At 41.8% G+C, this 13,683-nt stretch overlaps 2 protein-coding genes across 5 annotated transcripts in view; one reads left to right on the forward strand and one right to left on the reverse strand.

The window, feature by feature from the left end:
- CEP95 (centrosomal protein 95) overlaps positions 1-6,346 on the reverse strand; it is a 30,412-nt gene extending 24,066 nt beyond the window's left edge. For all 3 annotated transcript variants that reach the window (XM_037993702.2, XM_008012083.3, XM_037993703.2), the window contains exons 1-4: positions 6,207-6,346; positions 4,616-4,744; positions 3,077-3,184; positions 102-212 (exon numbers count right to left, since the gene is read on the reverse strand). In XM_037993702.2, coding sequence (XP_037849630.2) covers positions 102-212; positions 3,077-3,184; positions 4,616-4,744; positions 6,207-6,225 — 367 coding nt within the window. In that variant the 5' untranslated portion in view covers positions 6,226-6,346. The remainder of the gene's footprint in view (positions 1-101; positions 213-3,076; positions 3,185-4,615; positions 4,745-6,206) is intronic.
- Positions 6,347-6,461: 115 nt separating this feature from the next.
- DDX5 (DEAD-box helicase 5) lies at positions 6,462-13,666 on the forward strand. 2 transcript variants are annotated; one of them, XM_008012079.3, is made up of 14 exons: positions 6,462-6,564; positions 7,084-7,270; positions 8,457-8,622; positions 8,985-9,081; positions 9,190-9,323; positions 9,435-9,500; positions 9,735-9,876; positions 9,964-10,124; positions 10,211-10,383; positions 10,739-10,849; positions 11,061-11,122; positions 11,211-11,270; positions 12,507-12,731; positions 12,960-13,666. In XM_008012079.3, exons 2-14 carry the CDS (start codon positions 7,227-7,229, stop codon positions 13,361-13,363), a joined length of 1,845 nt encoding a protein of 614 aa, XP_008010270.1. In that variant the 5' UTR covers positions 6,462-6,564; positions 7,084-7,226; the 3' UTR covers positions 13,364-13,666. The 2 variants fall into 2 exon arrangements, with proteins under 2 accessions (XP_008010270.1, XP_037849633.1); XM_037993705.2 differs by lacking the exon at positions 6,462-6,564 and adding an exon at positions 6,726-6,832.
- Positions 13,667-13,683: the final 17 nt, after the last annotated feature.

The following is a 13,683-nucleotide window of genomic DNA, read 5'->3' on the forward strand; positions in this document are numbered from 1 at the left end:
GTGAATCTGCTTCCTATGAAGAAAAATATACAAAAAGATAAAAGGCAAAAGGGACATATCATAAAAGGTAAACCAAACCAAATTTCCATTCTTAAACTTACTTTTCTCATGAGATGTTTCACTGATGCGTTCTGTAAGATACTCCAACAAACCATCAAATATTTCCAGGAGATTCTTAATAGATTCTTTATCTCCTTTCACTATATTTTCTCCTGGAGACAGAATATAGAGCCATTAAAAAATTTAACCATGAAATCTGAAAGCTTCATAATCTTGAAACTTGGATATAACATTGTGAAAATGCCACTTAAGAACACAGGCGATATAGCAACTTACAGTTCCTTGGAGATTAAATAAAAAAAAGAATACACATGAAACAATTATAAATATTAAAAACACCAATTTCCTGCTGCCTGATTATGTTTGAAGAAAAAAAGGGGGAAGATTTAAATATGGTATCTAATAATTCACTGGCATATTCCTTCCTTTTTTGGAGAAGCAAAATAATTGGACTTAAGAAAACATCTCTAGTAAGATTTATACCAAAATATAATGCAGCAAAACAGGACTTTACCAGATTGGTGGAAAAAAATGGCAGGAGAGAACACTTTCAGACTGTGGTATCCTATTCTAAATGGTGGTTTGTTCAGAAGATTACAGCAGCAGAGTAACATCAAAACAACAACAACCAAAAAAACAATAAACTTGTTGGGATACTTTCATCGGGAATTCCTGAGTTCTCCACCATAACCCCCCATATTTGTTAACTCCTCATTTTGTGTATATCATACCATTTTTCTGATTAAATTCCTTTCCCTGACTCCCTTCTGAAATATAAGCACTGCATATAAAACCTTTTAAAATCTCACCCCATCTTCAGCGTCTCCAGCTACATCTCCTGCCATATCCACTTCACACTCATAGATTATAACAGTCCCTAGCACAGTACCTGCTCCATAACAGATTTTTAACATGAATGTTTAGGTTGAAATGCTGACTAGAAATGGGTTGGCAAAAAGCATGAAAACTTGACATATTTAATGTCACCTGAAATGGACTCCAAGTCAACCTCAGGTATAGATGGAACTTAACTCTTGTGATACTCTGTCCTTTGGGAGATCATGCCTGGCATTCTTATGAGTTCACACCAATATGGGAGAAGCAGTGTAGAAACTTGATATTTGGGAGAATCTAGCCATTCGTAACCTCAGCCATGATGCACAACAAACCTTAACCAGAAATGTGACGTTTTATACTGCTACTAGTAACGACAATATTTGATAGTTTTTTCGTTTAAAACAATGAACCAGAAATCTTGGTTTTGGATGTGGTTTTCTGGCTTAAAAATACCTAAGTATATCCCAAGAGTATCCTCAAAACTTTTCAGTTTCTAGGATGGGGAGTATACTGACAACCTAGCAACTAAGACTGCCAGCCAGAATGCAGTGCTTCATGCTGCAGGAGAAACTGTTTTACAATTTTTCACGGGGTGGGTGTAATCTGTCAAAGACAGCTATGCATTAAAAAGTTTTACAAACATGTATGTTAACAACCCTGCTATAGTATGTTTAACAAGCACAAATACCAGAACTTGTCCTACTTGGGTGATAAAGCAATTACAAATAGCAAAAAAAGAAGGAAACTATGGGACTATCTCTCAAATAATTTCCAAACTGATTTACCCATTGACTCACCTAGAAGTGCATTAAAAAACTTAAGACAGAGAAGTATTTTATTCTCTTTGCAAAAAATTTGTTCTTGTCAGTACCAAATTAAGAGATGTAAATCAGGACTTATCCTGATTAACATTTATCTCCTTTTACAACTATCAAAGAATAAATCAACAGTATAAATCCTCTTTTTGTGATTATAGTTTCACATCGTCAATATTCCCTCTATTCATAAGCTTGAAATAACTTACTGGAATAATCTTTCATTTCTAAACATAAATGAAATACACATAATATAGTGATCTGTAAATATATTTTGTATGCTTGGTTTTAGAATACAACATAATATACTTTATTTTGGAGATTTAATTACAGTAAAAAATTTTTGAATAGATAATATGGTTCAAAATTCAGAAAGTGCAAAAAGTATACAGTGAAAGTTCTTGTCCCTTTCTCCTGCAACCCTAAGGTTCCCTTTGTTGGAGGCAATCAGTATTACGAGTTTCTTGTATATGCTTCTAGACAGTCCTTCTGATTGCAAACAACTGCAAATATCTTCTCCACACCTTTGTTTTTACAAACACTAGCATACTACTCTGCACATTACCATTATAATTGTACTACATTTTTCTCACATCACAGATGCTACAGATTGTTCCCTTAACATGGAACAAAGAGTATATTCAATCATCTTTTATAGCCACAGAGCAGTCCACTGTATGCAACTATCATGATTTATTTAACCAGTCCCTACTAATGGACATTTAGGTGTTTCTAATTTTTAGCTATCACAAACAAGAAGCATTAGCATGCTTTAAAATAAAACAACACGGCCAGGCACATTGGTTCAGGCCTGTAATCCCAGCAATTTCACAAGCGGAGCCAGGTGGATTGCCTGAGCCTAGGAATTCCAAACCAGCCTGGGCAAATGGCGAAACTCTGTCTTTACAAAAAATAGAAAAAATTAGCCAGGCATGGTGGTGCACAGCTGTAGTCCCAGCTACCTGGGAAGCTGAAGTGACAGGATCACCTGAGCTTAGGAGGTTGAGGCCACAGTGATCTGTGACTGCACCACTACACTCCAGCCTGGGCAACAGAGTGAGACTCTGAATCAAAAAAAATAAAAATAAACAAAACAACATAACATAAAAACAAAAAACATACCTCAAATTACCAGCTAGGATACTCACGTTTCACACCCAGATCAATCACAAAATCGATGTACAGCTCTCCTGGAAAAGTTCTCATGTATCGGCCTGACCTCTAATCAGTTGATTGTCTTAGCTCAATCTTACAATTTGGTCTACTCCATAAGCTCAATCATTTGGTTAAGTAAACAATGTCTACAGTTCTAACAATTATTTTACTAAAATGCATAATTATGTGATAGTTAAATATATACCAACCTGTTATGTGAGACAAGCTGACCTGTAAGTAATCCAAGGCCAGCGAATCAATTACTGCTTGTACATTGTGTGCATCATCCTCTTGACTCCTAGGAATAGCTATGAGGTCTGTGGGGGAAAAAAAAATCACATAATTTTGTATCCATGAGAGGCCAAGTTTTCATCTCATTGTCTCTCACTAGGCTACTGAATATGCTCAACTGCTATGAAAGCTCTGCCCAAACAGAACATGCTGTAAAGTACAGATTAAAATTAATAAATCCTGAACTCTACACAGCAGAATCTTTATTGGTTGAGTATTTATTGATTGAACCGATTTATCAATTTTGGATATTGACTGAACATTTATTACACCATTTATATATACATATATATATATGAACATGCTTTACAAGAAGCACCATGTTAAGGAAGATAAAGTGGTCCCTACATTCAAAGAGAGCTAATAGTCTAGTAAGGGAGCCAAGACATGATACTTTAACCCATAACTATGGGCTGCTTTCTACGAGAGGAAAAAAAAAAAAAAAAAACACAGCAGGCATTCGAGGATTATTTTATATATATGTATGTTTGTTTATTTATTTAGAGACAGGGTCTCGCTCTGTTGCCCAGGCTGGAATGCAGTGGCGTGATCTTGGCTCACTACAACCTCCGCCTCCCCGGCTCAAGCAATTCTCTTGCCTCAGCCTCCCAAGTAGCTGGGATTATAGGCGTGCACCACTATGCCTGGCTAATTTTTGTATTTTTAGCAAAGATGGGGTTTTGCCATGTTGGCCAGGCTGGTCTTGAACTCCTAGCCTCAGGTGATCCACCTGCCTCAAATGATCAGCCTCCCAAAGTGCTGGGATTACAGGCGTGAGCCACCACGCCCGGCCCTTATATGTCCTTTTGAGTAGCCAACTGGAATTATTGGTATAAAGATTTAAAATGTCAGTTCAGGCTGGGTATGGTGGCTCATGCCTGTAATCCTATCACTTTGGGAGGCAGACAGGGGAGAATCACTTAAGCTGAGTTGGTACCACCCTGTTCTTGAACATAGTGAGATGGGGAGCAAGATGAAAGGACATATGCGCTTGTTAACTGTCTTGGTAAATTAGGTTCATCAAGTACAAATATCAATTCTCACCCCAGCACTGGTTAAGTAACAGGATCCAATAAATTCCCAAGTTCCACGCAATTTTACAACTTTTGAAGGTACATTTTCAGAAAGGATGCAACTTTCACAAGGCATTAGCCATGACTGGATTAACCAGAGATTATCAGGAGCCCTCAAACTGATCTGCTCAAGGCCATTATTGAGTGGATTCCACAGGGTATTCCTTAAGGAATACAATATTATAATTAGACAATACGCAATATTAAATACCATTTAATATACAATATATATTGTATATTAATATATAATTTAATATGCAATATTTAAAAATATATAGGCAAAGAGAAAATGAAATGTTATAAATACCAAAGCATCTAACTAAAGGACCAAAAACTTCTGGCCTAAGATATAGGCAAAATTACTCCTGCTTTTAGTAGTCTTACCTGGTACCTTTTCTCCCAAAATAGACTGATAAAGGGCAATAAAAACATTAGCATCACAGTCTTGAAGTTCATGTATTCTCAGATGTATATGACACTTAAAAAGAAGGCTATTGGCAATGGTTACCCACTCTGTTGGGAAAAAGGGGGAAAGATCAGTCTTAAATACCACCAGAAAAAAATCACACACCCATTCAAAAAATCCAACAACCTCCCCCTCCACCAGAAAAAAAAAAGACACTGCACTTTGTAGAAGATAGGGAATTTGATTGTTATAGAATTTCAAAGACCCGTTAGGCATGATTTTTAAAAAGATGTATTGAATTTCTTGGGATGATTTCCAGAGTGCTGTAATTTCTATAGTCAAAACTATACTACAAATTCAACTGTTACTGTTGCAGCCTAAAATCTTCAGTTACTTATATAAGCCGTACGTGGGTGTTTTTAGTTAAAACATATTTACAAGTAAACAGGAATATTATCTCATAAGCAACAGTTTAATAATAATCTGAGGTTACTAGAAAGTCATTAATAAAAGATGTTGCTTCAAACTCCCAACAGTATTGGTCATGTGTTTACCCAATTATCTTGCGCAAGTCAGGATTTCTCTGGTGCCCAAATAAATGGTGATTAAACTTAGGCTGTTAAGAACTGGCATAATGACAACATCAACACTAATGCATTTGTTAGTTTTTCTTTTTTATTATATTGATCTACATGAAACAAAATATTGGAAGTACATGAAGCTCAGAATTATCAATACTGTTGACGTTTCCTGCATACCACATTCTCCTCTCCCCTAGATATTGCTGGGATTTGCGAAGTTTAACAGTTTCTCTACCAAAGGCAACTTAGCTTAAAATACTTGTTCCTTGAAATGCCTGACGATTGGTAGGAAAGCACTTGCAATCGATATTAGAAACAAACATCTCCACTATGTTCTGGACACACAACGTTCTGGAAACGAATGAGAGTGTATCTTCCATGCACATAATCCCCCTCTCCAAGCCCATTTCTCACAACTGGCCAAACCACGACAACTGGTTTGTACGCAGTCCTTGTGAAAAGGATAAAAGCGTCCTAGACAATCAAATTAATTCGCTCTTCAAAAGCGGTGCTAGACAAAGCCCATGACTCTAGAGGGCACTGAAGAGAAAAAAGCACCACTATTCTTCTGTGGCAGGGGCATGAATAAACCTTAAGAGTGCCGTTCCTTTAAAGACCACTACAAAAGAAGGTACGACCTCAGAGCCCATAGTGCAAGGGAGGAGGGCACATGGACAGCGGCTAGACGCCCCACAGAAACACAAGTCCGAGGACGACCCTTCTGACTGCTCTTTTTGCAGCCAGGACCCGAGCGTCCTACCGGCCTCGCCCCAGTGCCTCTCTCCCACCTCATACTGCTGTTCCACGGCCTCAAAGCGAAGAGGGGATGAAGCTGAGACACCCTATCCAGAGAACCCGCCACCGCGACGCAGCGTCTGACAGTAAAGAGCCCCGCCGACATCCCAGACCCAGTCCGGGCTAGCCCGAGGCCTCCCTGAAAGTGGACAGTTTCAGTAAACACACACCGCGACCCCAGGGAAACACTCACCAGACTCCGAGCGGGCCATGTCTCGGAGGCAGGTCGCCGCCGGACTCCGACGCGGCCAGACCGGCTACGGTGTCCTACAAGGACCGAACGCAGACCAGACGCTGGGGGGCGGGCGCACGAACTAAAGCGCGGGGAAGGAGGCGTGAAAGAGGGAGGGACGTTAAAAGAACTTCTCGCCGCTGATTGGTCATCAGAGGAGCACTTCCTTTCACAGCACGTGCCACGGAAGCGGTTTGGGAAGTTTAGAGACCATTCTCCGCCGGCCAAACCCGTCAGAGGATTGTCAGACCCGTGGGTCGGACGGTCCAAGTCAGCCGGCAGCTGGGGGCGGGTTCTGGGTGTTGGCAGCGCACTTCCGGTGAGCTATTTCGTTATGTATCCCTCCGCCGACGTCAACGGGGAAGTAGTGCGGCCCCTGTCCCGGTGGGCGGTGGGGGGGTAGAGTCACGTGACAACGCCAGGCCCCCGCCTTCCCTCTCATTTGGTAACAGGCGTGAGGGCTCTTTGGAGACGTAAACACCTGCGAGTGGGGAGGGTGGGCGCGCTTGGGCTGGCTGTTTTATCGTCTGGCTGGGCTTGGGAAAGGGCAGGGTGGCTTTCTTGAGGTGTGGAAAGACGAGAAGAAGGTGAGGTCAAGAAAGTGCAGAATGAGGCATTTCAATGGTGGGTGGGCCCTGACCTGAGAGAGCGGCACGGGGTGGGGTGGAAGCGCGGCGATCGCGGAACGCCGGCGGGCGTTGCGGCCTCTGCGCGAGGGGCGGGGCGATTAGGTCATAGAGCGGCTCCCAGCGTGCCTTGCGGCGTAGGAGGAGGTCCAGACTATAAAAGCGGCTGCCGGAAAGCGGCCGGCACCTCATTCATTTCCACCGGTCTGTAGTTGTGCAGCTTTGGTTGGTGTCATCGCCGTCTCTCCTTCGCTGCCGCCCCCTCAAGGCTTCGCCGTCGCCGAAGCCATTTCCAGCGACTCGTCGCACTTTTTTCTATCTACTTCGTTCCCCGCCAACCGCAACCATTGACGCTATGTCGGGTTATTCGAGTGACCGAGACCGCGGCCGGGATCGAGGGTGAGTGTGGGAGCCGAGTTGTCAGGGCTGGCGGGTGGGGGATGGGAGGGCGGGTCAGGGTGGCGGCGGGCCGGGGCTTTGCGGCTTGGACTCGGCCTTTCCGGGCTATCTTGGGGCCTCCTTTCCCGAAGGCTTGCGCCATTTTGATATTCACGTAACAGTGAGTGGGAGAGATTTGACGGTATAGTGTCTTCGTCCTCGCTTTTTGTGTGGGGGTCGGGGAGCCGTCGGGGCGGCTGCCATTTGGTAGCTGTTGAGGGAATTCAGAGGGAGCGCATTGTTCGGATGAAAGCGCGACGTTTCGAGGCAGACGAAGGAACAGCTGTTAGGTGCGGCCTTTCGGGAGGTGTTTTTGGGGTGGTCGGGCGTTCTGTGAGAGCGAAGGGACCACCTCCAAAGCCACTGGTGCTGTGGGGGTAGGAGGGCGGCCGGCATCAGCCATGTGGCTGAGTCGCGGATATAAAATGCCGGCCTCGGACATGGCGGCGGCGCCTTTGTTACTCCGCCCGGCGGAGGAGCTCAAAATGGCAGCGTCGAGAAAATGTGGCGCAGAGAGAAATGCGAGACAAAGGGGGAAGCGCCGCCCCAGCGGGAACGCCGCCCGGCCGGCTCCGCCCGGGCCGGGACTCCTCCCCCGGTAGTCGCCGGCTCCTCCTTTTCTTTTTTTCTGGGTTATATAATTTTGATTCGTTGATCCGGAGCTCTACCGCGGCGTCCCCCTAGCTCGGTTTGGTAGCAGAAGTGTTTCTAAACCCTTGTTCCGTTTTCGTTGTCTGTGCTGTCTAGATTGTTGACATCAAAGCTCTTTGGCTTGAAAACGGCCATATGAGTAACATCGTTGTGATGCTCTTCGGTTCATGTAGCCTTGTTATCACTGATAGTGAATTGCTAGACTGGTGAGAAAGATAATAGTAACCACAAGAAGTGGTGTGTAATCCTAAATTCTGGCATCTGGGTGACAAGTTTTCGATATGGTAAATCCCAGGCTGTTTACGTGGCCTAAGTTGTGTGTACTTGGGACTACGGGAAACGTTAACTGTGGCTGTTGAGAGAGAGAGATGATCACTAAGGATAGTGCTAGGCTTTCAGTGATCTTTAGCTTGTGCCAAGGGATGGTAAACAAATCTGTAGAGAAACCTAGGTGTAGCCATTTGAAAATGTAAATAATGTTTTTTCTTCATTCCAGGTTTGGTGCACCTCGATTTGGAGGAAGTAGGGCGGGGCCCTTATCTGGAAAGAAGTTTGGAAACCCTGGGGAGAAACTAGTTAAAAAGAAGTGGAATCTTGATGAGCTGCCCAAGTTTGAGAAGAATTTCTATCAAGAGCACCCTGATTTGGCTAGGCGGACAGCAGTGAGTAAATTCATGTGGCTTCATCAGGCTGTAACTCAGTGGAGTCTAGTAAATGAAATTCTGACAGGTGTTTTGCAAATAACTCAATTTTGGTAGAGTTACGTTTTCTGACTTCATAATTGGGAAAGGTGTGACTCACTTTTGCAAATAGGTGGCTTTGGGATTTTTTTTTTTTTTTTTTTGGTTGAGTATAGCAGAATAAATGGCTTTTTTGTCATATAGGGTTTTCATATGCGGTTCCAGATTAAAATGAAGGCTACTTTAAACTGGTTACTAAATTATGATGTTAGGGGCTTGCCAATTACATATTTAGTTAGGGGGGGTTGTCATAAGTTTTAAGATCGTTATAATTTGTTTTGCAGCAAGAGGTGGAAACATACAGAAGAAGCAAGGAAATTACAGTTAGAGGTCACAACTGCCCGAAGCCAGTTCTAAATTTTTATGAAGCTAATTTCCCTGGTGAGTGCTACTTTTCAGTTCTACCCTACCCCTGTGTTTTTGTTTCCACCTACCCCCTCCTTTCCTTGGCATCACTAATTTTTGTTAAATATCTGTCACTAATTATAGCAAATGTCATGGATGTTATTGCAAGACAGAATTTCACTGAACCCACTGCTATTCAAGCTCAGGGATGGCCAGTTGCTCTAAGTGGATTGGATATGGTTGGAGTGGCACAGACTGGATCTGGGAAAACATTGTCTGTAAGTTTGGGAGAACTCTTGATGTGATATATGCAAGAAAACGGAATGGTAATTTAAAAACAAGAGTATTTTAATGTGATTTCTGTTTGTCCCTGTCTTCACCCCAAATAGTATTTGCTTCCTGCCATTGTCCACATCAATCATCAGCCATTCCTAGAGAGAGGCGATGGGCCCATTGTAAGTATATATTTTTAACTTTTTATTAAAGTGTAATACATAGATTTTAGATTACATAGCAAAAGATGTAATCGTTTGTGGTGGTTTTATACAGAGGTTAGCTCTCCCTATTCAGCTGGAGTTGCTTTGGGTATTGGACAACACATGAAGAAAGGATCTGCCGTCATAACTGATAAGTTAACAGTTTAAAACTAGTATCCAGGTTTGTGCTGAAAGCTGTTTCTCTTTCCTTAGTGTTTGGTGCTGGCACCAACTCGGGAACTGGCCCAACAGGTGCAGCAAGTAGCTGCTGAATATTGTAGAGCATGTCGCTTGAAGTCTACTTGTATCTATGGTGGTGCTCCCAAGGGACCACAAATACGTGATTTGGAGAGAGGTCTGTAATGAAGAGAGTTTTATTTGTCATTGGTGCTAAATATAAATATCTTAGGTATTGTAGTTACACTTACGTGTTTAATTAAAGGTGTGGAAATCTGTATTGCAACTCCTGGAAGACTGATTGACTTTTTAGAGTGTGGGAAAACCAACCTGAGAAGAACAACCTACCTTGTCCTTGATGAAGCAGACAGAATGCTTGATATGGGTTTTGAACCCCAAATAAGGAAGATTGTGGATCAAATAAGAGTAAGTGTCCTTTGAAATATGTGATCAAATTCAATTCTATTTTTACTTTTAGTCTGACACTAATTTTTCCCCCCAAAATCCATTAGCCTGATAGGCAAACTCTAATGTGGAGTGCGACTTGGCCAAAAGAAGTAAGACAGCTTGCTGAAGATTTCTTGAAAGACTATATCCATATAAACATTGGTGCACTTGAACTGAGTGCAAACCACAACATTCTTCAGATTGTGGACGTGTGTCATGACGTAGAAAAGGATGAAAAGTAAGTTTTATTAACTGTTATATTCGCTTCCTAACAACCTTGCTAAAATTGAGGGATCGTTGTTATTTCAGTTGGTGTGATTTCGTTTAGCCTATTAATCCTTCTGAAAATATCTTGAATTCTTCAAATAATGACTATCACCGTTTATAGTTTTCCTATAGAAGGAATTCATGTGTCCCCTGGTTGACTTAAGGACCAAGGGTCGAACTACTCCATAAGGCATGGGTTAGCAGGTGTTTCCTCTTTGACTTCCAGCCATGTAAACTGAACTTAATGTTTTGCTGACCATAAATGTGGGGCCCTACCAATGGTCTTTTAAAACTCAGGATTTTTCCTTTCTCTCTCCCATTATTAGACTTATTCGTCTAATGGAAGAGATCATGAGTGAGAAGGAGAATAAAACCATTGTTTTTGTGGAAACCAAAAGAAGATGTGATGAGCTTACCAGAAAAATGAGGAGAGATGGGTATGTGTGGGCTCCTCCATTGAAGCAGATTTTTTTGTAACTGAGCTTAGGAAAGGGCAAACTTTGGATCAGGAGCAGTGGATATCTGATAATATAAGTGAATTTAATTCTTTTTAATTTCTGGTGAAATTAAAGAGCTCTGTGACAAGACGTGGAAGCACTGGAGTCTGAGGTTTTCAATGTGAGTTTTATGATACAACTTGTCTTTTAGGTGGCCTGCCATGGGTATCCATGGTGACAAGAGTCAACAAGAGCGTGACTGGGTTCTAAATGGTAAATATTTCAAATGAAGTTTTTTTCCCCCCTTACTCAGCTAGAAGTCTGCTCAGATAATTGATCATGTATATGCCTTCCTTTGTAGAATTCAAACATGGAAAAGCTCCTATTCTGATTGCTACAGATGTGGCCTCCAGAGGGCTAGGTTAGTACAAACTCGCATTCATGGCTTGGTTTCCCAGAAGATCTCCATTTAACTTTTTTAAAGAAAGTTTATTGCTTTCTTTAACCTTTGCATTTTTTCTAAGTTTTTTTCACATAAAGGTGCTGTCTTTGTGGCAAGGCCTAGGCATGACAATCGGAGGACTCGAGGGGGATGGAGGACTAGTGATCGGCTGGCTGCTTCCAGTCGATTAGAGAGGTGAAAAAGCTGAACGTGTGCCAGTAATCTTCAAAAGGCAGAACATATCACCTCTGCCCCGTAAACTGTTCTCTCCGAGGGAAAAAATGGAAGTTATCCTCACAGTTCACTGCCGTGGTATTTCTTCTGTCCCATGCTTTGCATGACTGCCATGGTACAGCCTTGTTTCAAACTGTTCACTGTGATCTGTGGGTCTTTGAGTTTCAGTGAGTTTGCTGAAATGTCGAAGAAATATTTCCAAACTTCAATGTTCAATGAAATTTTTGTTCAAGTTTGAAATGGAGAGAGCAGCTTTAAAAGGTACTAAGCCTTTTACAAATTGGTGAGTACTGGCACATGAGATCTAGAGCAGGAGCAACTTCTCACACATAGTCAGTGGGAAAAGAAAGTGCTTTGAAAGTTCCTCCCTCACCTACACAGTAGTCGTCATGTCGAGACCTGCCAGAGAGAGACACATTCTCAAGTGAATCCTGGCTTCTTGGAAGCGCTTGCCTAGACGAGACACAGTGCATAAAAACAACTTTTGGGGGACAGGTATGTTTTCTTGCAGCTGCGGTTGTAAGGTCTTGGCAAGACAAGCAGTGTGGCCAGAAGTTTGAACTTCTGATGAATGTGTAATGCAAAGGACCTTGTACATTTTTTTGTTTCAAGGTCCTCAAAATGAGCACATGAAGAGGTTGCTGTGAAACTTTAAGTGGCCCTACTGCGCAGAAGCATTCAGATGTCACTTGATGATCTGTAAGGGAACTTGCTGATTTGGGAATGTGCTAGGGAATACACATTCCTTTTGACAGGGTCTGTCACTGGGTGGGTGATAACTTATACAGATGACATGTGCTTTTTTTTCTTTTTTCAATCTCAATGGTATTCCTACAGGGAATGGATAACCATTTTAACTGTATTTTTTGCAGCCCGTACCTTCTTGGGAATACAATTGTCTAACTTTTTATTTTTGGTCTGGCTGTTGTGGTGTGCAAAACTCCGTACATTGCTATTTTGCCACACTGCAACACCTTACAGATGTGGAAGATGTGAAATTTGTCATCAATTATGACTACCCTAACTCCTCAGAGGATTATATTCATCGAATTGGAAGAACTGCTCGCAGTACCAAAACAGGCACAGCATACACTTTCTTTACACCTAATAACATAAAGCAAGTGAGCGACCTTATCTCTGTGCTTCGTGAAGCTAATCAAGCAATTAATCCCAAGTTGCTTCAGTTGGTCGAAGACAGAGGTTCAGGTAAGGATGACTGATAGGAAATGTTGGTAGTTGTGAGTCACATCGTTGTCTACAAATCCATTTAAATGGTATTGGAGGGTGAGTAAAACCTTGAATGGAAAACTTCTGTTGAAAAACTGTAAAACCATTTCACGCCTGCAATGAATAGATCTAATTCTTTCTGTCCACAATGATTTCTGTCATAGACATAATTGATGAATTTGCAATTTTTTTTTTTTTTTTTGACAGGTCGTTCCAGGGGTAGAGGAGGCATGAAGGATGACCGTCGGGACAGATACTCTGCGGGCAAAAGGGGTGGATTTAATACCTTTAGAGACAGGGAAAATTATGACAGAGGTTACTCTAGCCTGCTAAAAAGAGATTTTGGGGCAAAAACTCAGAATGGTGTTTACAGTGCTGCAAATTACACTAATGGGAGCTTTGGAAGTAATTTTGTGTCTGCTGGTATACAGACCAGTTTTAGGACTGGTAATCCAACAGGGACTTACCAGAATGGTTATGATAGCACTCAGCAATACGGAAGTAATGTTCCAAATATGCACAATGGTATGAACCAACAGGCATATGCGTATCCTGCTACTGCAGCCGCACCTATGATTGGTTATCCAATGCCAACAGGATATTCTCAATAAGACTTTAGAAGTATATGTAAATGTCTGTTTTTCATAATTGCTCTTTCTATTGTGTGTTATCTGACAAGATAGTTATTTAAGAAACATGGGAATTGCAGAAATGACTGCAGTGCAGCAGTAATTATGGTGCACTTTTTCGCTATTTAAGTTGGATATTTCTCTACATTCCTGAAACAATTTTTAGGTTTTTTTTGTACTAGAAAATGCAGGCAGTGTTTTCACAAAAGTAAATGTACAGTGATTTGAAATACAATAAATGAAGGCAATGCATGGCCTTCCAATAAAAAATATTTGAAGACTGAATTAAGTGGAAATTGTAC

This window comes from Chlorocebus sabaeus, chromosome 16 (assembly GCF_047675955.1).
Source record: "Chlorocebus sabaeus isolate Y175 chromosome 16, mChlSab1.0.hap1, whole genome shotgun sequence".
NCBI lineage: Eukaryota > Metazoa > Chordata > Mammalia > Primates > Cercopithecidae > Chlorocebus > Chlorocebus sabaeus.

Coding starts and splice junctions, on each gene's coding strand:
- DDX5 (XM_008012079.3), top strand. CDS start 7,227: ATGTCGGGTTATTCGAGTGACCGAGACCGCGGCCGGGATCGAGG. Junction 9,324..9,434: donor GATCTGGGAAAACATTGTCT/GTAAGTTTGGGA, acceptor CACCCCAAATAG/TATTTGCTTCCTGCCATTGT. Junction 10,125..10,210: donor AGATTGTGGATCAAATAAGA/GTAAGTGTCCTT, acceptor AAAATCCATTAG/CCTGATAGGCAAACTCTAAT.